We start from the raw sequence: 26,624 nt of genomic DNA on the forward strand, positions 1-26,624 counted from the left end.
TGTGCCAAGCAGCTTTACTCTGCATGCTTTAGCTTCATTACTATGGCAACAGTCCTGATACTTGTTGATCATACCATGTATGCTTCAGTTAGCAGCTGTGGCCATGCTGTGGAACTGCCATTAGTGTGATTGATAGTATATTTGTTTCATTTCTACTGCCTCTCCCTGCATTTGGTTTTAGTGAATGTTGGGATTGGACAATGCTGCCTTCATTTGCATTTTGGGCTGTGATGTGGGTTCATCTGGAATCTTGGATAAAAATTTGCCTAAATGCTTTTTGAATACTACCATATATTGCTGAGGATGTTGGCAAAGTAATCAAAATCTGTGGGGCCTTGAGTCCTAAATTGCTACAGTATTGTTTACTTACTCTAGATAACAAGGGTGATCCTTTTGTAAATTTGTAGAAGGCCTTTGGGTTCATTCATATATTTTTAACAACTTTGGTTTCTCATTTTCCCTCTACTTCTCATGGGAGAGTCTGGGTTTGGTTTCACTCTTTGAAAGTATCTTTCTTAAGTAGAACTCCTTACTGTCATGAAGTTGTTTATTTAAGCAATTTTAGATCTTTATTCTTCATTTCATAGGGACACTCTTGTCACTAGGAATAATGTTTTATGTGTAATGACTCTTCACTCTTGGACAAATTTTATGCATATAGCTTGTGTTGTTGATATAAATTTTTACATCATTGTTGCATAGACACTTTCAGGCCAGTTTTGCTTCAGAATCTGATTTGCAACAAAGTTTCTTATACAATTTTGATACAATTTCATTTTGTATGCTTCTAGGCTGTTTGCTTAAAGGTGTTGTAAGCTATCTTCGCTGCTGAGAGTTTACTCTTCAGCTTGTCCTTATATCTGAGCCATGGTCAACCAACATTCCTGTGCCCACTATCAAGCTGGCTTTATATGAGAACTTTGAGTATTATTTTGTCACTCATTCTGATGCCATGGCCAACCCAGCGCAGTTGCATATATATTCACACACGCATGCACATATACATATATTGTTGACATCAAAAGAATTTTATAAACTTTCAAGAGAATGTGAAATAAATCTTTTCTTTATTTTTATATCACAAAGCATACACATACAGCTATGGACAATAGTATGTAAATATTAGGTTGAAACCCTTCTTTGGATAGAAAATGTCTAAAAGGATATTCAACCTAATATTTACATGCTATTATCTATAGTTTTATGTGTGTGCTTTGAGATATTCCCCAAAAGAATCACACACACACACATATACATCTGCGGGGATAGCCAAAAGTAACTGGAAAGTTCTCTGTGGGACAAATCTATGAAATTCAGTTTTCTGCTAGGAGAAAACAGTGGCCGAAGAAGTTGTCATTTTACAAACTGCTTAGAAGCACACTACCATGAGCAAAACACAAGTTTACGAGTGGTTTCCATGCTTTAGGAATGGTCACTTGTCGCTTGAAGACCAACCTCATTCAGGACAGCCAGCATCAACCACCCAAATGAATGAAAACATGAAAATTCATGAACTGATCTTGGAGGACTGTCACTGAACAATTGACAAACTTGTTGATATGACTGGTGTGTCCTGGAGCTCCTACCAATGAGTTTTGAGCAAGGAATTGCAACTGAAAAGAGCATTTTGCCCGCTGTGCTAATAATTCAGCCAGCTTACCACCTTAGTAGCAATAATAATAATGATAACAATAAATATAAGATCTTGTGGGATTTTACAATCCAATGTGACGCTCTAATAGGTACCCAAAAACCAGACATTTTTGTAATAGATAAAAGGGAAAAGGAAACTAAGATTATAGATACTGCCATACCTGGGGATGCATGTGTAGTGATAAAGAGTTGGAAAAAGTGAAAAAATACAAGTTACTAAAAAAGGAAATTGCAAGAATGTGGACAATAAAAAAAGTAACTGTCATCCCAATAGCTGTAGAAGCACACGGAGTACTAACAATCAAGTTGTCAGAGAAACTGAACTTGACATGGGGGTAAAGCATACTCAAAAAGCTGCTCTATTGGGGACAGCTAGGTTTTTGAGATTGGTACCTGGATATTAAGTATCTTCCATGATACTTGACATCTAAGTACCAAATCTCATAATTCGTGGAAAGAGATCCTGTAGGACCTATGATAATATGTTGTTGTCCACTCTCACAGATGTGTGTGTGTGTGTGTGTGTGTGTGTGTGTGTGTGTGTAGCTGGCTAGATAAATAGATGGAAGAGCAGATGTACAGGCAGGCTTTTTTCACAGTTTCCACCCATCAAACTCTACACTTGTTAACTTAATTTATTGTCCACTTACATTCTTGGATGCCTTTAAAGGATTCCACTCTTTTGTAGATTCCTAGTTAAATGATCCTTTCATCTCATCTTGTAACCAGGTTCAGGGAACCTAAAAGGAAGCACGTGCACAGTGTCCCTTTAGGATCATGAGCTACTTTCCTTATAATTATGTGATTAAAAAATATTCTCAGCACAAGCTATTAATTAATCTGGGGTAATAGCAAAAATCACTTACCCAAAGTGGCAAGTAGACCAGCAAATTTCTCGTCCATACTGCCAAGTGTGTGCACGTGTATGTGCGTGTGTGTGTGTGTGTGTGTGTGTGTGTGTGCATGGGTGCACATGTGTAGTTAAGAATTTTATTGAACAACCACATAGATCCAGATTTCTTCCAACTGAATAGCAGTTGGGGCTTTTAATACGACCCCAGTTTGACCAGCGTGTGTGTATGTATGTATGTATGTATGTATATATATATATATATGTGTGTGTGTGTATATGTATATATATAAGTGTATATATATGTATATATATATATGTGTGTGTGTGTATATATATGTATACATATATATATAAGTGTGTATATATATATATATATATATATATATATATAAGTATATATATGTATATATGTATAAATATATATATGTATATATATGCATATGTGTATATATATACATATGTATATATATGTATGTATATATATATATATATATATATATATATATATATATATATGTATATATATATATATGTATGTATATATATGTAAATATATATATATGTATATGTATATATATATATGTATGTATGTATATATATATATATATAAATATATATATATATATATATGTATGTATATATATATATATATATATATATATATATATATATATATATATATATATATATATATATATATATATATATACCACTCGTACATTCCATTGTCTTTTTTTTTTTTTTAGAAACCATGCCAAATGTGGAATGTGCGAGTGAGACGTGGTCCCCAACCCATCTAAGAGGGCAGTAACTCCAAATAAGAACTGACTCAGACTGTGATGAAATGTCCAACCCATGCCAACATGGAAAACCAAGTGGATGTTAAATAATGATGATGATGATGGTATACTTGCATAGATATATATAATTAACATGCCAGCCTTAGTTAAGAATAAATATGTTTAATGTCACATTGAAAGCTGTAGTTAAACTAAAGCACTTTAAGCAGCTTGAAGCTAAGATCAAACTATCTAGTTCCCTCTTTCATTAAAAATTCTTCAACAATTGTTTACTTTTGCCTTCCAACCTTCCAAAAGTATGTAATGGACTGTATATAGAAATGTAAACAAAATTTACATTTACATTTAATTTTTTTAACGGTATTTACATAATGGCTCAAAGTTAATACTTAATTAAGCCCTTTGCTCCCTAACATAAGCCATTGATGACTTTTCTTCACTTTTCTCAACTTTTCAGGGCCAATCCCTCAGTATGGAGGTATTTCCCAGAGAGAAAGCCTTCCTCTTCTCGGTCCTGCTGGTTTTGAATTGTCATTGATGCTTCTCTAGCTGCTATTTTTTTTTTTTTTGGTAAGGGTGTTGGCACTATGCAAACGCTTTTATTACTTCTAAGAATATGCAGTCCATATTAGTCTAGTCTCTATTTTTCGACCTGTCCATCATGGAAGGCCCTGCCAGAGGAATGCAATCCATTGGCATAGACACACAGACTAGACATTGTGGTGAGCAAAGTTAATGGTGAGACATTATTAACTAGGGCAGCAGTATAACATGGGTCATAAAAGACAACATTAGTCTTTTAGAACCTCAGTCTAAGCTGCCAAAAGTACTGTAGTTAACCACAGGATCTTATTTCACAGCTAGACTAAATATATTTGAATAAACATATGAATCTGACACTGTATACATATTTATTCATCACTTATGCTGTATGGTACTATGGTAATTAATGCCTGGTCATCAACACCATGCCATTTGTACAAATTTTATTGTGCCAGGCATTGTTTCATTTATATTTCTATAAGTATCCTACATTACTTACTTTTTGTAGCTTGTTAACTATGCAGTCTGGTGTTTGTAGAATTGTTAATGTATATATTGAATTCATTGTTAATATAATCATATTCTGTTAAGCTGCAGTGCACAAATACAAACAGAAAACACACTGAAATAATAGGATTTGTTACCCCACTTATATGACCATACTGTAAACCACAAACAGTTGAAGTGAGATTGGGCCCAATGAGGTACATATTTATGTGAGATTACACAGAGCAAAGTGAGAAGTATGAGGCCTTGCAGAAAGGTAGTATATTAGGTCACTTGAACAAATGGGAATTAGTCAAAGGGATACTAATAAATCAACAAAGAAATCAATTGCCACAAAATTTTTGATTGATCTTTAATGAAAGTTTACTCAACATCCTAATATATATATAAATAAATATATGTATATATAAATATATGTATATATAAATATATGTATATATAAAGGAGACCACTAGGTGGACTGTTAATGTGCTAGAAGAAGATTACATTCTAGCACATTAACAGTCCACTTAGTGGTCTCCGTTCTAGCACATTAACAATCCACCTAGTAGTCTCCTTTATACATTAGAAATGCAGAGACGCCTATAATAGGACATCTACTCGCTAGAAATAGCAGCAAAAATACTACATACCACAAAAGTTAGGGATAATTTCGAAAGGAAATGAAAAATAAAAACTTTTACCAATCTATATTCTGTACCATGGTTTCAAGTCAATTTTAGTAAGATAAAGATTATATCTTACAAGGTCAGACTATCGTCAGCAGAATTGACCAGACAACATATGAAGCAGTCTCCTTTATATATATACATATACAATAATCCTTTGAGATCTCAAATATTTTTTCTGAATCTCCTTGATTCTTTCAATGTGCTTGTTCCCTGGTATTAAATTGATATTAATTAATATCCAATTTTTTACCCTACTGTTTTAATATATATATATATATATATATATATATATATATATATATATATATATATATATATATATATATATATATATATATATATATTTATATTAAATATAGGATATGATTCTGTTGTATTTATAACATGTCTGTATATATATGAGTGTCATCCATTCCCACTTTATTTTCCTCAAATCATCCCTTTCTGTGTCTTCTTGAAATACATTTTAGAACTGCCAATACTGTACCTGCTATTAATCTCATCACCCTCTCATATCTGCCATCCACAGCCACCTCATCCATTTTTGCCCCACTCAGTATAGCCACCCATATATACCTGACAGCCATCTTCATTGTACATCTCTCTCTCTCTCTCTCTCTCTCTCTGTCTCTCTCTCTCTCCTCCCCTTCTCTCCCACTCTGCACATCATCTACATATTTTCTCATCTATCTACAAGTTTATTATTCTGCAACTCCCCACTCTTCTTGAATTGCCCTTTATTAACTCTTCCTTCTTGAGTCATTTGTATTTTTTCATTATTACCTACTGTTTCTCCACCCCACCCACCATCAACCACAACTCTACTTTGGTTCCAGTCATTACATTCACCTCTGCACCCATCTCTGACTATCACTCTCCTCTCACTCTCTAATGATCTTATCCACCCACCCTTCCCAAGTCTCCATCTTTATTCTCTCAGATAATCACTTTCTTGTATCTTTAGAGTTTGCTCCGACAACTCATCACCACCATCATTGTCTTCATTCCAGTTACTCCCACCCTTATATAATACAAGGTAGCCGTGCACCTCCTCTATAGCAAGCCATATACACCTGTCCCTCTGTCATACTTTAGTCTTCCAACACCTGGTATAAAATACCTCTATCACAACCCCACTAAGTTGAGGGTTTTGCTTTGCTTTTTTTTATCTTGCGAATTATTTGGCTATCTCACTTGTGTCAGTGTCATGAAAAAGCACCCATTACACTTTGTGAAGTGGTTGGCATTAGGAATGGCATCCAGCCATAGAAACCATTCCAAAATGGACATTGAAACTCTTGCTGCAGTCCTCCAGTATATTGTATCCTGTCAAACCATCAAACTCAATCTAGCATGGAAGACAGATATTAAATGATGATGATGATGATTTATTTATTCATCTATTTATCTGTGTGTTTGTATATGTGTATTCCATATCTGTCTATATGTGTATGTTCTTTTATTTTTTTAGTGGTTTCAGTTTGTTGATTATAGCCATGGCAGGGCACATCCTTCAAGGGTTTTTATTGATCATATAGGCCACTAATTTCAATCTGATAATTATTTTATCAAGCTATATTTATTGAACTGCTAAATTCATCTCCTGTTACGGTTATATCTTGGGGGAAACGATGAGCTGCAACAGAGTGACTTATTTTAGATACACTTAATACTGTGTTATAAATTTATGTCTGATCCAAGGGGTTATGGGACTTACAACTGGAATCTAAATAAAAAAGAATATGACATTTTTTGTCTATTTTTGCTAAGAGGGAGTGCTTACATATTCAACTTAGCTTGCAGCCATGCTTGATATAATAGCTTGCCTGTTGCAGACCTGTATCTATATAAGTAGGCATTCATTATTTAGTTGTTTATTTATATTTTGTTGCTGTTTTATAAACTGAATGTCTTTTCTGATATTAACCACATATTGCTGTTGGTAAACCAAAAATATTCTCTGGAACATAATGCACTGCCTAGGGCAAAGTTTGAATTTATGACCTGTGTTTAATAACCCTACAGTTCAAATTAATTGGTAAGTCATACTTGCGCCCATTGAAAATACCAGGGATTTACTCTCATTTGACACAGCAGTTGTGGGCTGAAAGAGGCTTTGTGGAAGGCCCTGCACCTCATGGCTGGACATGATTAATGAAGATCTCTAGAGGCTCAATGTCACCTTGGAGGATGCAGAGTGGCTGGCATGGGACTGCCAGCGATGGAGAGCACTGGTGGACCTGGTCAGCTCTACACATGATGATGTCTCTTGGAGTACTAACCTGGGATGACCCCAGCCCCATCAAGCAAGAGCATGAAGTGAAGTGGTATTTTGATCCATTTGCTTAAAACTATTGTTATAAAATACATTCCTTTCCATTTTATACATGCAGGAATTGTCTATAGATAATATATTATATCAACATAAACCAGTGGGTCTTTAAAGCATAATTTTTTTTGGCACTGATGAACTGGCAATACTTGCATTTAGCTTCTAAAATTCAAACTCTGCCCAGCTTTGTGTAAATTACTTACTGTTTATCTTCCAGTGGATTTTTCATGCATATATATATATAAGAATGGTGTGGCTATATGGTTGAGAAGTTTGTTTCCCATCCACATGGTTATGGGTACAATTTCATGGCATCTTGAACAAGTATTTTCTACTGTAGCCTCAGGCCAACCAAAACCTTCTGAGTGGATTTGGTTGATGGAAACTGAAAGAAGCCCATTGTGTGTGTGGAGAGAGAGAAAGAGAGAGAGATGTATGTATATGTATACATCTGAGTGTTTCCTTGTCTTGGCATTGTGTCAACTCTAAATGAATGTCACTGTCAAAAGCAGTGTCATTAATTTCCAATATCCTGCATAAGCATGTCTCACTATAGAGAAATATTACCTTACTTTGAAATAGGAGAGGGTTGGTGACAGGAAGGGCATCAAGCTATAGAAAATCTGTTTCAATAAACTCTATTCAACCTATGCAAGCATGGAAAAGTGGACAGTAAAACAATGAAAATGGTGATGATGACATTTTTTTATTCTTTTACTGGTTTCAGTCATTAGATTGTAGCCATACTGTGGTGTCACCTTGAAAGACTATACTACACTATCTGGCACTCATGATAAAGTTAACTTGGTGTAAACTAAGGCAATGAAATGGATTATAAATATTTTCATAGAGTACAAGTATGAGCATGTAGCTAAAATGTACCAAAATCAAACTAAATTTGACTGGCCCTCATGCCAACGTCTCCTTCATTGGACACTAAACTCGGCTTGCGAAGACCTGTTGGGGCAAGCGAAATTGTGATGGCACCTGTACCAGTGGAGCGCTAAGAGCACCGTTCGAGCGGGATCGTTACCAGTGTCGCCCTCCTGGCACGTGATAAGTCATTCGAGCGAGATCATTACCAGTGCCGCTGGACTGGCTCCTGTGCAGGTGGCATGTAAAATACACCATTTTGAGCGTGGCCGTTGCCAGTACCGCCTGACTGGCCTTTGTGCCGCTGGCACGTAAAAGCACCCACTACACTCTAAGAGTGGTTGGCGTTAGGAAGGGCATCCAGCTGTAGAAACTCTGCCAAATTAGATTGGAGCCTAGTGTAGCCATCTGGTTCACCAGTCCTCAGTCAAATCGTCCAACCCATGCTAGCATGGAAAGAGGACGTTAAACGATGATGATGATGATGACTTCACAATCAGATGGTTTCAGGTTTGATTCCACTCTGTGTCAACCATGTTTTCTATTATATCACAGTGTCACCTAGTTTAACATCTTCACATGGACCTTGGTTACATTTAGCAGATCTACTCTGTTGCAAGCATTTGAACCAGGTTTCTAATTCAAGAAAAACTTGACATGTAGATGAGTTGCTTCCTGCTGTAGTAACCAATGAGTAAGGATTTTTGTCTTTTGTTTCCATCCCTTAATGTCAAAAGTTCTGTAAGAAGTTGTTCATGGGGCTGCCATTTCTCCTTTGGCTAAGCTATAATTTTTTAGTTTCTAAGCTGGAGGCATCAGCAATGGTTTGATACAAGATACAGACTAACTGAATATAGCAGTGGTTAGGACATAACCTAAGCCTGCTTGTGAGTCTCAAGCTTTTTAGAGCATATGAAAAATTATACTTGAAACTATGTAGCTATCTCTACATCATCACCACCACCACCACTGCCATCATCACCATCATCATCATCATCATTACCATCATCATCGTTGTTGTATCTTTATCATCATCTAAACACAAAAACAGGCATTTACATTAAGAACGCTGCTAGATTTGTTACATATCCCAGTCCATCATCACAATGGCCAAAATTCATCTGCAGTTCATGATTTTTAGAAGGATATCCACAGTTTATCTTTCCATGGGTTAGTTTCAAAATGATGAATTGGTCATCAGAGAATTCTGTGTTACTCAGACAGGCCCTCTAAACTTTAGCATCTTTCTACTGAGTGTAAGAGGAGTCCCTAAGTATATGTAAAACTATCATAATCATTAGCAAATCAATTAAAAATATTGCTATTGAACTGATAATGAATACATGTACTCATGTTTATGCTTAGATGACATTGCTCAATATTCTGGTGAATATATTATTCATGCTTGAAAATAGGTAACTTCAATTCACTACTGTGAATATATATATATATATATATATATATATATATATATATATATATATATATATACTTATGTTTGTGTTTGCTGATAGACACTGCCAAAACACACACACATATATCATATGACATATACTTGTGTGTGTGTGTGTGTGTGTGTGTGTGTGTGTGTGTGTGTGTGCGTGCGTGGGCATGCGTGTTTATTCCTGTCTGTTTTCACTTGAAACTGTTTGGAGAATGAGGACATCATACTTAAGTTTCCTATTAACATTTCATCCCATAGCCTGGTGGTTTCAATGTGTAAAGACCAGTGGAATAAAAATACCTTATTTGAAAAGAGGCAAAGGTTAGCAACAGAAAGAGGATCCAGATACAGAATACTGATTTAATAAGTCTCATTTAACCCATGCCAGCATGGGAAAAAAAATGGACATAGAAATTATGATGATGGTTAACACAATGTTTATTCCTATTGATCTCTACTTTGGAAACTCTAAATAAATTAACATAAGAAATCAATTTTGATAGCTGTGCATTTTCAATATCAGTACATTTGAAACTTAACAATGGTATATATTCTGTAAGCAGTTCTGAGTCATATCTTAAGCTTTTCTTACGACATGACTTTCTCTTTCATTCCTCTCTCACCTTGCCTATGTGTATAATGAACACATATAAAGATAGATGCAGGTCCCCTCTGCTGACAGTTGTTAATACTATATCATAGGTAAAAGTTTTATCTTTCAGTACTGAACTAAAATCTTTCCTTGGGCTAAAAGAGGTGACAAGAGAAATGCTTCTAAGTCATTATCTTTTAATGTCTGTTTTCCATGCCAGCATGCATTGAAGGGTTTAATAGGATCCAGTGGGTCCAAGGACTGCATCTTGCTCTAATATCTGCTTTGGCATGTTTTCTATCACTGAATGCCCTTCCTCATTCCAACCATTTTTCAGAATGTACTAGGTGCTTTTTCATGGCATCAGCACTAATGAAATCACCAAGCAGCTTATAAGCATAAGATCCTCTTCAACTGAGTAAGGCTATAGTTGAGAGGAAGGCAGCTCTATGCAGGAGATGAGAGGTTTTAGTATGAAAGAAGAGTGTCAGAACTAAGCAAATTTCTTGTTGTAGAGGAGCTTACATGGTAACTCACATAATAGAAAGGTGAGTGTCAGTAACCAGGGTGGAGCTGAAAAGAGAGATAAAACAGTGTCAGGATTGACCTTGAAGGTACAAGAAGATGAATAGAAATGGAAACAGAGAGTTAGGGTGTGTAGAGCCTGGAAAGGTGTATGGGGAGATTGCAGTTTTAAAACTTCTACTTTTTCTGCAGTATAACCAGGGGTATCCCTGACTTAATGGCATGTACCATATATGTAACAAATTCTCACTACATACAGATTTCTTTTATGTCAGTTTATATACTAGAATACTAATGTGTTTGATCCATATTTCCATAGATATGCTAAAAATATGTATGGCTTTATATTTAGTATTTGTCAGCTGAAATATTCACTCAAGTTTTTGTTGTGGTTAGTAATTGTAGTTGATTTGTTTTGTTTTGCAATAAAAATAAGAACAGAACAACATGATAGTAAAATGGTCTTAGGAATTCTAATCACATAATTTCTTTGAGTGTTTCGCAAAAGTAGCTGCTGCTCAAACTTCAAATATAAAACAGTAAAATATCTTCTTTGAAAATAATCTACATTAAAATAAGTAGAAAACACTATGAAACAGCAAGAAGACATATGGAAGTAATAGAAAAAAGTATTGTAAGATATATAACAATGAATGTAGGATTAAAAAATAAAAAATAGGTCTATGTTATATTCAGAAATGAAACTGTCATCTGTGTTAACAAAGAAAATATTTATAACATTCTGAAGGTCCTTTACTGGTACCATATTAAAATAGTTTTGTGCTTTGTAAAGTAAAAATAAAAACAAGTTCAATTGGAAGCAAACAATGAATATGTTAAGGACACAACTGGCAACTTTATTAGGTATTTGTCATGTATATACCAAAGGGTTGGTGGTTCACTTTCCTTCTCTAGCATTTTATGTCTGTTAACATACTTAGCTTTCCTGGCTAATCCACAAACATATAAATAGATACTGTATCAGTACATCTTATTGTCATATCTAGGAAGAGTACTGTTTGCATATTGACTTCAAATCCTTTCAAGAGAACAACTTAAATGGAGTTGGGTTTTCTCTAGTACATACATCACTTGCCTCTTTAGATGTATTTCTGTTGAATGGGCAGTTATAAAACACAAAATTCCAGTAAATGTCCAGGTTTTTTATTCTATTACTGGTTTCAGTCAATAGATTCTTGCCATGCTGAGGTGCCATCTAATAGAGAATACTTGATGGCATCTCTCCTGGTGTTATTAAATAGATCAGTACTTATTTTATCAACCCCAGAAGGATGAAAGACAAATTGAATCTGGGCAAGATTTGAACTTAGAATATAAATGGATATAACAACCAAATACCACAAGATATTTAACCTGATGCACCACTGATCCTGTCATCCAACTTTATATGTATTTATTTTATTCTATTTATTTATTTACTTTTTTTATTTAGCCAGAGAGAAGGGGCAGTATGCTTTCCATGACCCTTCATTTTTTTCCATATCTCTGAAACTGATGAGAAGAGAACTTCTCAAACCAAAGACCTAATTAGAATGCTTACAACAGAATTACTGAAGGCACCCAAGAATTAAGTGGTTCTAGTAATGGATTAAGCTTACTATCCGGGAACAACGCTCTAACAATCCGGCCAATCCAGTGCCAGATATTTTATTTCATCAACCCTCAAGAATGAAAGCAAAGTTGACAGGATTGGAACACAGGGCACATAGAATCAAGAGAAATATCACAAGGCATTTTTACCCTAGCCTGTAACCACTCTGCCATTTCTTCAAAGTACAGTTGATAGATGTTCATCACTTGCTCATCAATGAGTTGACAGTTTATATCCTGTAACCAATATTACCTTGTGTCCATGGCTTGCACATGATACTCTTTATGCTTCTTAATAACAAGCTGTCAGGGAAAAGTACCAACACCTTTGGAAAAGTTACCTGTGATATATTAGCCTTGAATCCAATCTATTGGGTCAGGAGTATATTAATGAAAGCTACTTCTCCCTGCCAGCTTCATAGAGCAGATTTGTATTTTTAATTATTATCGGTCAGAATTGTTAGAGTGGTGGAAAAACAACTTGTAGTATTTCTTCTAGTTCTTTATGTTCTCAGTTCAAATTTTGCCTAATTTCACATTTGCTTCTCATCCTTCTGAGGAGTTGTAGGTGTTAGTACTGGAGTTGTGGGTGTTGTCTAAGCCTTCTCCTCAAACTGCTAGATTATTATCATTATCATTATTGTTATTATTATTATTGAGTGAGAGAGCAGTGCATACCATCAAAGTGACACTGGGGTAAAATATATGAAGCCCGGTATACCCATCAGGACTACCTGTCTGATAATGGTACATGTGACACATGTCACAATCATGCACATGACATGGTGATCTCATATCAAGATAAACAGTGCATGACCTTGCAGGTGAGACCCAGTTAGAATTTTCTTCAGGTCAAGTAACACATCTTGCTCAAAAGGTCCTTGAATAAGGGTTATTTAAGGATGATGAACAAAACACCCCACTTTTCCAGAGGTTAATTATTAAAACCCCAAAGAATTCCTCTCAACACATGGCTATGATGCTCCCCCACTACTTCTGCTTGTGATGAGAGATGCACATATCATCAGCCTCCAAGGGACATGCTCAACTGGTTAAGGTCAAACAAATAACAAGCAAATCTGTGGTATTGATCAGAATATTTGTTGTAGCCCATCTTTTATACCAAGACAAAACATGTACAAGATTACACTTCCAATCGGTTAAGATCAGAAGCCATGAGAGCTAGTACCTGGTACAGAATCAGGGCATTTGAGCTGGGAGAATCATTAGTTTGCTGGGTAAAATGCTTAGCAACATTTCAACCATCTTTACATTCTGAGTTCAAATTCTGCCGGAGTCAGCTTTGCCTTTCATCTTTTCAGGGTCGATAAATTAAGTACCAGTGAAACACTGGAGTTGATGAATTCGACTAGTCCCCTCCCCAAAAATTTCAAATTTTGTGCCTTTAGTAGAAAGGATGATAATAATAATAATAATAATAATAATAATAATTATTATTATTATTATTATTAAGGCAACAAACTAACAGAATCATTACCATGACAGACAAAATGCTTAGCAGTATTTCTTCTGATTCTTTACATTCTGAGTCTCAATTTCACTGAGTTTGTCTTTGCTTTCATCCTTTCAGAATCAATAAAATAAGTACCAATCAAGTTCTGGGGTTGCTATAATTGACTAGCCCCCTTCCGCAAATTTCAGGCCTTGTGCCTATAGTAGAAAGAAATAATGATAACAATAATAATAATAATAATAGAATACTTATAATAATAATAGAATAACTTATGAGTAGTAAGAGCTCTGCAGTCTTGGTTGACAATCTTACTTGAGATGGTGTCTCAATAAAAATACCTGTTGGTGGCTAACCTTAAAACACATACCTCAAAGTTGAGTGAAAATGTCTAATACTAAACAATGGTGTTAATGAAAGGTGAAAGGTGAAAGCCTTTCACACAGCAGGTGCCCTGTAGCAGGCCCGGTCATAATTCAGAGATTGTTTGTACACAAAGCCAGAAGCAGAGAAGATGGTGAGATAAGGAGGCAAACTGAATGGTAATTGGATCAGGAGTGAATCCAGCAGAAGGGGATTCCGACAACAATAAAGAAAATTGGAATAGAGTGCTCAGTAGAACTGTTACAAAAGGTTTGTCTCCTTGGCACAGCCAGAATAATCAGGAAAATATTAGATAGTTGAAAAGAAAGAACAGCATGGTACCATAGGCTGCAGGTAGTAAGACCACTATGAATGCAAGACTCCAGGAGCTCCAACAAAACCTGTGATAAAGAGATAATAATAAAAATGATTTCAAATTTTGTCACAAGGCCAACAATTTTGAGTGAAGCGGGTTAGTTGATTACATCGACCCCTGTACTCAACTGGTATTTATCGACCCTGAAAGGATGAAAGGCATAGTCAACCTCAGTGGAATTGGAACTCAGAACATAAAGATGGACAAAATGCCGCTAAGCATTTTGCCCAACATGCTAACAATTTTGCCAGCTCACTGCCTTAATAATAATAAATAATAATAATAATAATAATAATAATAACAATGTGCACTACAGCCTTCTGATACCATCAACAAGGCTCCAACAATCTAGTCAGAAGCAAGGAAAAACCACAGGCCAGGCCAGCAAGCCAACTTGCTTAGAGAGGAAGAAATAGTAGTTATAGAAGAGTTGACAATAGCAAACAAAATCGTTGAGTATAAGCAAAATAAAAGAACTTCAGTTAAGAGACAAATAAAGATGTATGGAATATATTTTAGTGAGTTCTGTCATTTACCTCTAAAATGTGTAGAATAGACTTCTTTTGGTGAGCTCTTCTTTTATTCACCAGTCAAATTATTTATTTTCTATCTTTTTTTGACTGGACTCAGTAGCCAACTTCTATATCACTAACTGATACTGTGGGTTCCTTTACCAGTTTAAATCACCAACCTTACAGCAAAGACACCACATCACATAAGCTACTCACATCAACTGCCTCACATTGACCACCTCATACTGACTGCCTCACAGAATCGCCTGGCACCAACTACCACATCAACTACCTCACATCAACTCCCAGCAATAGATTGTTCACATTGACACTTGACACCAACTATTGTGTGAACTGTTCCACACAAACTGCCTGGCACCAACTCACACATTGACTGCTTCATGTCGACTCCAGGCACAGGCTGCCATATCAACTATTCACATAAACCACTCGTGTCAACTGCTGGCACTCACTCTGAACCAACTGTCTAACACCAGAAAGGAGGCCGTCTCTGAAAAGCTGGGCAGAAGTAGCAAATTTATAAGTCGCCTTGGTAGTGTACTACCACCTAGCCATCATATCTTGTCCTAAGAAAACTCCGACCAGATTGGAGCACTTGCTTTTCCAATTCTTATGGAAGGTCAATTTCCGCTGGTCAGGAAAACCATTTGTTGTCAACACTCACACTGTGGTGGTCTTGGGATGCCATCCTTAATGATGTGGCACCACGCTTTGAAGATGTCGCACCTACATCTAAATTACTGCAATGATGTGGATGACGACAACAAAAATAAGGGTGAACTGGTGTGGGCGTCTTTCATCCGACACGTCTTTCTGCTGCTCATCTCATTGACAGAGCTGCAGTCATGGGTCAAACATAGACCAATGTTGGGCGTTTGGCATCTAGAATGTTGTCAGACACTCACTGCTTTGTACCAGCTACCCAAAACCATTAGCGGGAAAACAACCAAGATTTCTGTAGGGACCTAGTTGAGGGTATGAGTGATGATGGCCTAGGATTGAATCTAGGCATCAACAAGAACAGTCTGAGTAGCCTCTTCCAGAGGACCCTCAGATCGAAGATTAAGGGCAAGTTTCAAAAGTCTTTGGCTTGGTAGTGCTACAGAGGGGCATTGCTCATTCAAGACAGGCTCTTCAGGCATGGAAGTGCCAACAGCTGAACCTGCACAAGGTGCTTGCAGGAGGATGAAACCATCTTACATGCAATAATTCAGTGTCCATGCATTAGAGAGTTGTGGGATTGTATGGAGCAGCTGTTGTCATGTGTAAGATGAATTCAGCTGTCTGCCAAGTGTATAGTGAGGATCAATGCACCATCTTCCCTTAGCAGAGATGAAAGGCAAATTTTTCTCTGCTTAGTGGCTGTGGCAAAAGAGGTTGTGAGGTGGACCTGTCTGAAATGTTTGAAGACAGGCACATTCCTATCTGGTCAAGCCCTCATCAATTTCTTCAGATATAATTTAAAGAGGAAGGTGAGGGCAGAGAGGGAGGTGCTGCCTTCGAGTGAGTTTATCTAAAAGTGGTCGACAGTGGCAAGACTGGTGAGACGGAATGGATCTACTCTGAATATGTTTTTCTAAGCAGGAGGAAAGAGACTGGAAGAGAGCACTTTCTCATGCTTTGGAGATAGCAGAGTAATCCGGGACCTTCGTGTGGGGCTTACCCCAGATTACCATAAGTGGACTTATCAATTTATTTATTATTAATTTCTCTACTTTCTATTACATATCCTCTGTTATATCCTTTAATGTGGTAGTATCTCCCCTTGATTGATATTAACCCCACATGTTTTTGTAATTTTTTTTTTTTTGTGCTATAGCTTGTCCTTTGATATTGTCCTCCATGTCTTGGGCCCTTGTACCCAATAAAAGAAATCATTATTATTATCATTGTTGTTATTATTATTATTATTATTATTATTATTATTATTATTATTATTATTATTATTATTATTATCATTGTTATTATTATTATTAATAAGTGAAAGAGCAGCGCATGCCATCAAAGTGACACTGGGCTACAAATATACAAAAGCCAATATACCTATCATGACTACCCATTTGATAAGAGAATATCAGGCACATGCATCACAATCATATGTGCACAACATGGTGATCTCATATCAAGATAAACAGCACATGACCTTGCAGGTGGGGGCCCAGATAGAATTTTCTTCATTTTGAGTTGTCCATCCCACTCAAAAGGTCTCTGAATAAGGTTTGTTTAAGGATGACGAACAAAGCACCCCACTTTTCCACGGGTTAATTATTCAAACCTCAAAGAATTCCTCTCAACACATGACTATGGTGCTTGCCAACTACTTCTGCATGTGATCAGAGATGCACATATTGTCAACCACCAAGGGATGCTCAACTGGTTATGGTTGAGCAACTGGCAAGCAAATTTGTGGTATTGAGTCAAATATTTGCTGTAGCCCATCTTTCTATACCAAGACAAAGCAATGTACATGATAACACTTCCACTCAGTTAAGATCAAAAGCCATGACAGCCAGTGCCTGGTACTGCATCAAGGCATTATTATTATTATTATTATTATTATTATTATTATTATTATTATTATTATTATTATTATTATTATTATTATCATCATTATTATTAATCATAATCTTATTGTTAATGCATGTTTCAAACTCTACTCAACAGCCATATGTAGAGTGTTCTGTTGCATTTTTATATTTCGTTTTTTATGTTGTATTGAAATCATTCTGTGTAATAAGCACTGTGCCTTGAGGTGCATCTTTCTGTATATTGTACATAATGATAAGTCCTGGTATTATAATTATGTATATGTATATTTATTATAATTTCATTCATTCTAAGATGCATGTTATTGAAGAGATGGTTTCAGGTTTTTTCCTTTCTCAATAGGAAAGTATCTCTATTTCCAGATCCTTGTTAAATGGAATAATCTATCTTTCCATCTGTTAATATACTTCAAATATAAGACATTTCTTTTCCTTCTATCTTTGATAACAAAATCTGGTCAATTAGCTTTGATCTCACGGTCTGTCTGTGTATGTATATCCAAGAGTATGATTGTTTTCTCATTTGCTGAAATATTTTCTGGTGTATGTCAGTACCATTTCTTTAATGTTGGTATTTCATAATGCTGGCATAACTTGTAATGTGAGTCTTAACTCCGTCATGCCTGTGGTTATATTCTCTCTTGCCTCAACTGTTTCTTATTTCCCCATTTCCATATATACTGTAGTCTTTTATAGCATCCTGCCTCATGATATGCTCTGTAGGTTTCTGGTGGGGTTAGGGTTAGTGTTGGGGTCTCTGCTTTGAATCTCATACTTCTCAATCTATTTCCATTCTTTTCAGCTATTTCCAGTACTGACCATGCAGGAGCTATTCTTACCATTGTTTTATCATGGCATCCTGTAGCCCTACTTTTAGATTATTATTATTATTATTGTTGTTGCTGTTGTTGTTAGTATTATTATTATTATTATTATTATTATTATTATGAGGTCACATAGCCTTGTAGTTAGGGTGTTACGCTCACAATTGTGAGATCATGATTTCAATTCCTTGACCAGGTGGTGCCTTGTCATCTTGAGCAAAACACTTCATTTCATATTGCTCTGCAATCACTCCAACACCTGATGTGTGGATACACCATGCACGTGTTCAGGCAACATCAATTTGATGGAAGGAGTGAGCTAATGTAAAGCACAAGCATTTAATCATTATAAACAGATCATTTGTGCAAGTCATTCAATAAAAGCTGAATACTCATACGTCATCTCCGACAGTAGAGTCCATCATTGTTGTTGTTGTTGTTGTTAAACGTAGCGAGCTGGCAGAATTGTCAGCATGCTAGGTAAAATGCTTAGTGGTATTTCGTCTGTCTTCATGTTCTGAGTTCGAATTTCACCAAGGTCAACTTTGCCTTTCATCCTTTCAAGGTCAATGAAATAAGTACCAGTTATGCACTGGAATCAATGTAATCAACTACTCCCCTCCCCACAAATTTCAGGCCTTGTGCCTAGAGCAGAAAAGATCATCATTATTATTATTATTGCTATTATTAAGGCAGTGGACTGGTGGAACTGTTAGCATGTCAGGCTAAATGCTTAGTGACATCTTGTATGTCTTTACATTTTGATTTCAAATTCTTACAAGGTCAATATTGTCTTCCGTCCCTTTGGGGTCAATAAAATAAATAGTACCAGTCTGGTACTGGAGCAAGCATAATCGACTTGTTCTCTTCAAAAACTTCTGGCCAAAATTTGAAACTATCATCACCGTCATTATCATTATCATTATTATTATTACTATTACTATTATATTTGAATTTTGTCAAGACATCTTTTCAGTTATGGATTACCTTATATGCTTTATTTTTTAAACTTTAGATGGCTTTTTCTGTTTTATTGTATTTGGAGTTAAATCAAATAAGGTGAGTGCTTGTTACATAATTTTTCTGGCTTATTAAGCAAAAAAAAAAAAAAAAAGAAATTAAAGAGAAACATTTTTGAAGTTATCTTGTGCTCTTTTGCGGTTCTAGGCTTTGCTTTCATACCTTGAATTTCCTTTCTAATTCTACAACAAATTCAGTTACTAGAAGAGGTCATCAACATATAGAAGTTGCCACAGACATCCCATCTTAAACTCCTCTGTCATAGCTTGAAGGACCATAATGAACAGTAGGGGACAAAAAAACTGAGCACTAGTGGACCCCTATATGCACACTGAATTTGGTGTATTACTCATTATTAACTCTCACCTTAATGACAGCAACTCTGTACATAGCTTACATGGCTCTCACATGTCATTTGTCCACTCCTAGCTATTTTAGCATCTCCTCAGTTCACAGAGCAAGAGACCCAATGAAAGATTTTCTCTGGGTCAATGAATGCTGAATACATTAATTCACTTTTAGCTAGATACTTCTGTTACAGTTGCCTTATTAAGAGAGCAACAGTTGTACTTCTACCTGGCACAAAACTGAACAGCATATCACTTTTGATAACTCTTTCTGTTATTAAGTGTTGTAACTTCCATGACTTTGTCTAGCTATTTGATATTTTTGGAATTAATTCTCTCTTAGGCCTTTGTAACTATGATACTGTTACACTAGTTATTAGGTATGATACCTTAGTTTACAATGAGAGTGACTACACAGTGACTATGCCATATACTACTGGTCATGGTATTTCAAGCATCTCAGTAGTTATTCCTTAATGGACTAGGAGTTTTCTTTGCTTTTATACCTTTAATTACTTATCTGTCATGCTACTTTCTATTCTAATAGCTACTCCCTCTGTTGGATTAATATTGGGAAAACCTTCTTTCTTCCATGCATTCTACTCCTTTAATAATCTTTCACAGTTTCACTTCCATAAATTTTCATTTCAAAATCCCTAAGTGCATGTGTGCCAGTATCCATCCATACACACTTCTAACTCTAACTGTCTGAATACTCCACAGCTTGCAAACACGATCACCTGACCCCTCTACTTCTCTTGCTATGGAACATTGACAAATATCTTACTTTCAGCTTCTCCTCTTGTACAGGAAGCATGTTACGTAGAAACTGGCATGAAAAGACTGGAAGCATTCTTTCAGTGTTTCAAGCCTGTCTCTTTGCTTTTATGATTTCTTCTACCTCACTGTTCCACTACCATATCATCACAGATTTTCATTGCATCCCTTAGAGAGTTTTCCCATAAGGACTTCTGGTACATCTCTATCTCCTCCCTTTTATCAAATGTTTCAGCTAACATTTCTCTAAATTTTTGACAGTAGAATAAAAATCATCATCATCATCATCGTCATTTAATGTCCAATTTTCAAGTTGGCATGGGTTGGAAAAAACTATAATAAAAATTAAAGTTATTGGTGTAATGAAAATACTGATGAAACAAATATACTGATATGGACACACAGGTGCTGGAGAATGTATATAACAGGATTTATCCAATGAAACTAGTAAAATGAATATATGAAAGATTTTTATATTTATTATTAGGGAATGTATTGTTCACTTTCTTCATAGATCTTTTCCCCCACTTTTCTGGGGCCTATTTTCTTTTCTTTTCCACTGTCCTCAGTAGTTTATCACCTGTTTTCATTTGATTTCATCTTTTCATGCAAGTCAATGAGAACGAATCTACTGAGAAGGAATTCCTTGGCATTCTGGCTGACTACTTCTTGATTGTTGGCTTTTAGGATTGAAGACAAGGAGAGCCTTTTAGCTATCCCCACAGTTGTAGCTGGTGGCATGAATACTGATACTATTGCAACAAGATACTCCAAAATCTACTTTTGTTGCTGGCTCTGCTGCTTTCTGTATCTAGGAATGTCACAGGACCTATCTGACCTCTTCTATCAGTCCACTAGCCTCTCCAATACTCCACTCCTCCCTTTCTCATCCTTGTCATTCCTCACACTCTCACCATCTTAAAGCATATCCTTAAGGGCTAGATGTACTTCATACACTTTACCAATACTACCCACTGTGCATTTAGTATTAACATCCATTTTTCATCTTTCTATCCATCATTCTATCTCTTTCTAGCCATCATTCTTTCACCCCTATTTTCTTTGGTGCTGATACCATGATAAAGTAACTCAGTACACTCTGTTAAATCCAGGGGGTTGATCTTGTTGAAAACATAACAACTTCCCTAGTGTTGGTGCCCTCCCACCAAATTAAAGAAAAGTGCACCCAGTATATTCTGTAAAATAGTTGATGTTTAGAAGGACATCCAGCCAAGGAAAATCACATCAAAATGAAACTTGTGAGTGTGATATCACCCCTCAGCCCATTTAGAAAAGCAGGAATGGTCTGTCCAACCCTTTCAGAATAGAAAGAGAGCATAAAAGGACAGTGATGATGATGATGATGATGATGGTGTGTATGTGTGTATGTATGTGTACTTCTTCCCACAGGTCTAAGAGACCAAAAAAAAGGTCCTAGGTAAGTGCTGTGCTTCCTGCTTTAAGTCATTAATCATCATCATCATTGTCATTTTGTATTCTCTCTTCCATATTGACATGGGTTGCATAGGTTTTCAAAGACAGTGGTTACAATTGGATGCCCTTCCTGTCACCAACTCTTTTAGCTGCTTCTCACAACATACAGGAATATTGAGTACTTATACTAAAACTAGGATACATACAGTATCATTATAAAGAATATTCTGTTTTACACTGATGATGATGATGGGTGGCAGAGACCTAACATAAGTGGTTGGCGTAACACCCTCTCCTACTTGTAGAGTGTCTTTAGGAGGCATTCAGACCAGATCTTTGATTTGGAAATAACATAGTATCTCAATGTACTGCTTCCAACAGCATTCTATCCTTCATAGAGCCACTGCAAGCCAAAGAGTATAGGTGAAAAAGGTTTCATAACAAAGACTAGACTCACTGTCAGATGAGACAGGATTTCAACCCTGTAGATAACTCTTTGCAAAGCTACTCTGTCATTTAGCACATCATTCTGTATTTTCTTCCCTACCAATTAATGAAAAGTGTCCCAGCTAACTTAAGCTTATGAAAGAGTCACACCAAGCCACTCACTTCTAGCTGGTTGCTTACAGAGATCAAGGTGGTGGTTTATTACAATTCATAAGTCATGATTTCCTCCCCTTTCTCATGAAAAACTTTTTCTTGTTTTGCATTGTTTCTGACAGAGAAACTTCATTTTCAGTCATCCCAAACAACTGTAAGCATGACTAAGTGGGAACTACTGTGTGTTCATGGAAATCCTATCCATTTTAAATATAGCAAAGACACAATGGATAATATAGCTGTTGCTGTATAAAAAGACAGGATGGTTATGGCCTAAACACCTGTGATCATAGGTCTGATGAATCACACTTGTCTTGTAAGTAAAGTATTACAACTAGCTGTAAATAGGTACTTTGGTGAGGTATGGTTTGCAATTGTAAATTGCGTAAGTAGATTAGTATTTCTGTAGTTTAGAGTATCAAGCATAATACTTCTAGTAGATGTAGAGAAGATAACAACAGTAATTCATTCTGTCATATATTTTCTAGATTCTATGTGATGGCAAACTCCTTTGTAATACTCTGTTATACTAATGGCTCACTAACTGTTGAAGTATTAAAAAAGACAAAGAAATATCAATGTCATTATATATATATAAGTTTATATTTGGTATAATTAAAACCACTTCTTTACTTCAGCTTTCTATTTCTTTAAAGGCACCCAATTAGTATGAAAGGATATTGAAGTCAACATAATTTGGATGATGCTGGATTAAACTTAAAGTTTGGAGAAATGTTTTTAGTGATATGTCTATAGAAAGTAGCATCATGATGTGTATAAGAGAGAGAAAAGACAAAAACAATCTAGTAGTGTTAAAAAAACACTATCTTGCAGTGAATTAGTTTTCTCTAGTTGAAATTTTCAATGATAACAGAAACTTAAAAACCACATTTTGATAAGAAAATATATCAAAATTAGAATCTTTAAGAATTATCTAGACAGTGTAGACTTTAACCCTTTAACATTCAGATTACTCTGTCAAATGTAATACTTATTCATATACATTGTTTTGAATTAATCATGCATTATTCCATATGACTGTTTTATTCTTTGAATGACATTTGAAGGTAGGTGGCAGAGCCTGGATCTGGTTAGTTTGTACATACAACAGGGAGAATATTTTGGCCAGATGTGGCCAGTTTAAATGCTAAAGGGTTAATAATTGCTCACTTATAGAAAAAGTTACATGCAACTAATTAATAAGCAGCTTTCTCTCATAAATTCTTTCTTTTTATATTTTAGGATGATGATGGAAATACGAAACAAAATTGATTACACTTACTCAATAGTTGGCTTTTTCACTTTATTGACTCTTCTTGAACATGGTTATTCTCACAAAACTCCAAATAACGATGGAAAAAGGCTGAGCAAAGATCGACCAGAAATATTTTATGACACTCGTATGATTCCAGAACGAGTTGTAAAAAATATATATATTTACAAAAGTACAAAGAATTTGTGAGTACTGCAATATCAAGTCTATTACCTAAATTTGTTTAACACATAATTTATTTATGATTCACTTCATGTGTGTGTGTGTGTATAAAATAAAAGAATAGATGGTCAAGTAACTGGTGTCTGGTCAGGTTATGACATTTATATATTTATATATTTATAAAACTTACATAGAATAAAGAATGCTTTAAAGAATTTATATTACAAGAAATTGATTCAGGAATGTTCATAATGGTTGTAGTATATGCTGGTATATCCCCAGAGTAAGTATCAGGTATGTCCATAGCATTATATTACATAATGAGTAAAGATAGGTCATCATTGATAAAATCCAAACTGAAAGAGAAGGAAGAAGTTGTACAGATTGTTCCTTACAGCTGTTTCAAAAATGGATACACTGTTGTTGCTATTCCCTACAAGCAGTCCACAACTAGCATTTTAGCAACAAGCTATCCCATCTTCATTGATGAAGCACAGGTGTACCTGTGTTGTTGAAGTGCTTGCTTCACAACCGTGTAGTCTAAGGTACAGTCCCACTTTGTAGCACCTTGAGTAAGAAATTTCTACTGTAATACCAGGCTAACCAAAGCCTTGTGATTTCATTTAGTTGACGGAATCTGAAAGAAGCCTACCATGTGTGTGTTTGTATACCCTTGTCTTGACATCACATGATAGCTATAAATGAGCATCACAGTCATAAAAGCAATGTTGTTTGTTTCCAGTCTTCTGCAAAAAGAATATCTGACCATGGGAAATATTACCTTACTTGGAAATAGGTGAGAGTTAAGAGTAAAGGAAGGGTATCTGGCCATAGAAACTCCACTTGGTCTATGCAAGCATGGAAAACTGGATGTTAAATGATGATGATGGACATGTCATCAGTGATGTTTCCTAGTGATTTGTTTTGAACAAGGGTAATAAATTTGCAGAAATATACTATATTAATTGGTAGATACAGGTGCAATAAAGACTGCAAACAAACAGGAAACAACTTCTATCTCATTCCAGGGTGAAAAACTAGAGGTAGTCGATAGCTTCCGCTATCTGGGCGACCAAGTTAGTAGTGGGGGTGGGTGCGCTGAAAGTGTAGCTGCTAGAATAAGAATAGCCTGGGCAAAGTTTAGAGAGCTCTTACCCCTGCTGGCGACAAAGGGACTCTCACTCAGAGTAAAAGGCAGACTGTATGACGCATGCGTACGAACAACCATGCTACATGGCAGTGAAACATGGGCTGTAACTGCTGAGGACATACGTAAGCTCGCAAGGAATGAAGCCAGTATGCTCCGTTGGATGTGTAATGTCAATGTGAATACCCGTCAGAGTGTAAGTATCTTGAGAGAAAAGCTGAACATTAGAAGCATCAGTTGTGGCGTGCAAGAGAGACGATTGCGCTGGTATGGACATGTGGTGAGAATGGAGGAGGATAGCTGCGTGAAAAAGTGCCACACCCTAACAGTTGAGGGAACCCGTGGAAGAGGTAGGCCCAGGAAGACCTGGGCTGAGGTGGTGAGGCAAGACCTTCGTACATTGGGCCTCACCGAGGCGATGACTACGGACCGAGACCTTTGGAAATGGGCTGTGCGTGAGAAGACCCGGCAAGCCAAGTAAGATCGTTGCCAGTGCCCCTGGACTGGTTCTTGTGCGGGTGGCACATGAGATGCACCATTTTGAGCGTGGCCGTTGCCAGTACCGCCTGACTGGCTCCTGTAGGATTTTCGAGCGAGATCGTTGCCAGTGCCCCTGGACTGGCTTGTGCGGGTGGCACATAAAAGACACCATTTCGAGCGTGGCCGTTTTCGTGCGGGTGACACGTAAAAGCACCCACTACACTCTCTGAGTGGTTGGCGTTAGGAAGGGCATCCAGCTGTAGAAACTCTGCCAAATCAGACTGGAGCCTGGTGTTGCCATCCGGTTTCACCAGTCCTCAGTCAAATCGTCCAACCCATGCTAGCATGGAAAGCGGACGTTAAACGATGATGATGATAATGATGATGATACATGTTGTATCCTATTGAAATGGACTTGATCTTTCAGCATTCTGTGGTCAGTTGTTAAGAGAAATTTATTTCAGTAAGGATGACAAATTCTCAGTAGTTCTCAGAAATAGTAAGGTACTGTACTAAATGTCTGATATTATTTAGATTTATGCTTTTACATTTTGACCTTATATCAAACTAGATATGACTTAGCTTTTCATCTAGGGCAGTAACTCTCAAACATTTTTTACCTATGGACCCCTTTCATTCCTATTTTACTCTACTGGACCTTCATACCCATTCAATATTTTCAAAAGTCATATATTTATATAATTAAATATCATTAGGAATTGTATTAAAAAATTGTTAAAAATTTTATGTATTATAGAAATATAGCCAATTTATTGCACATAAATTTTAACAGCAAAATTTTATATGGACCCCACCCCCAAGGGTCATGTGGACTGCAGTTGAGAACCACTAATCTAGGGTTCATAA

The 26,624-nt window shown here is 36.2% G+C and overlaps 1 protein-coding gene across 15 annotated transcripts in view; it reads left to right on the forward strand.

Moving 5' to 3' along the window:
- Positions 1-26,624, forward strand: part of LOC106870648 (protein NDNF) — a 203,547-nt gene that overhangs the window by 169,512 nt on the left and 7,411 nt on the right. For 10 of the 15 annotated variants that reach the window (XM_052978471.2, XM_052978470.2, XM_052978472.2 and 7 more), the window contains 3 exons: positions 3,253-3,410; positions 19,533-19,576; positions 23,938-24,153. In XM_052978471.2, coding sequence (XP_052834431.2) covers positions 3,396-3,410; positions 19,533-19,576; positions 23,938-24,153 — 275 coding nt within the window. In that variant the 5' untranslated portion in view covers positions 3,253-3,395. The remainder of the gene's footprint in view (positions 1-3,252; positions 3,411-19,532; positions 19,577-23,937; positions 24,154-26,624) is intronic. The other 5 variants (XM_014916797.3, XM_089347204.1, XM_014916792.3 and 2 more) reach the window with 3 other exon arrangements.

Source organism: Octopus bimaculoides, chromosome 2 (assembly GCF_046866305.1).
Source record: "Octopus bimaculoides isolate indiv1 chromosome 2, ASM4686630v1, whole genome shotgun sequence".
NCBI lineage: Eukaryota > Metazoa > Mollusca > Cephalopoda > Octopoda > Octopodidae > Octopus > Octopus bimaculoides.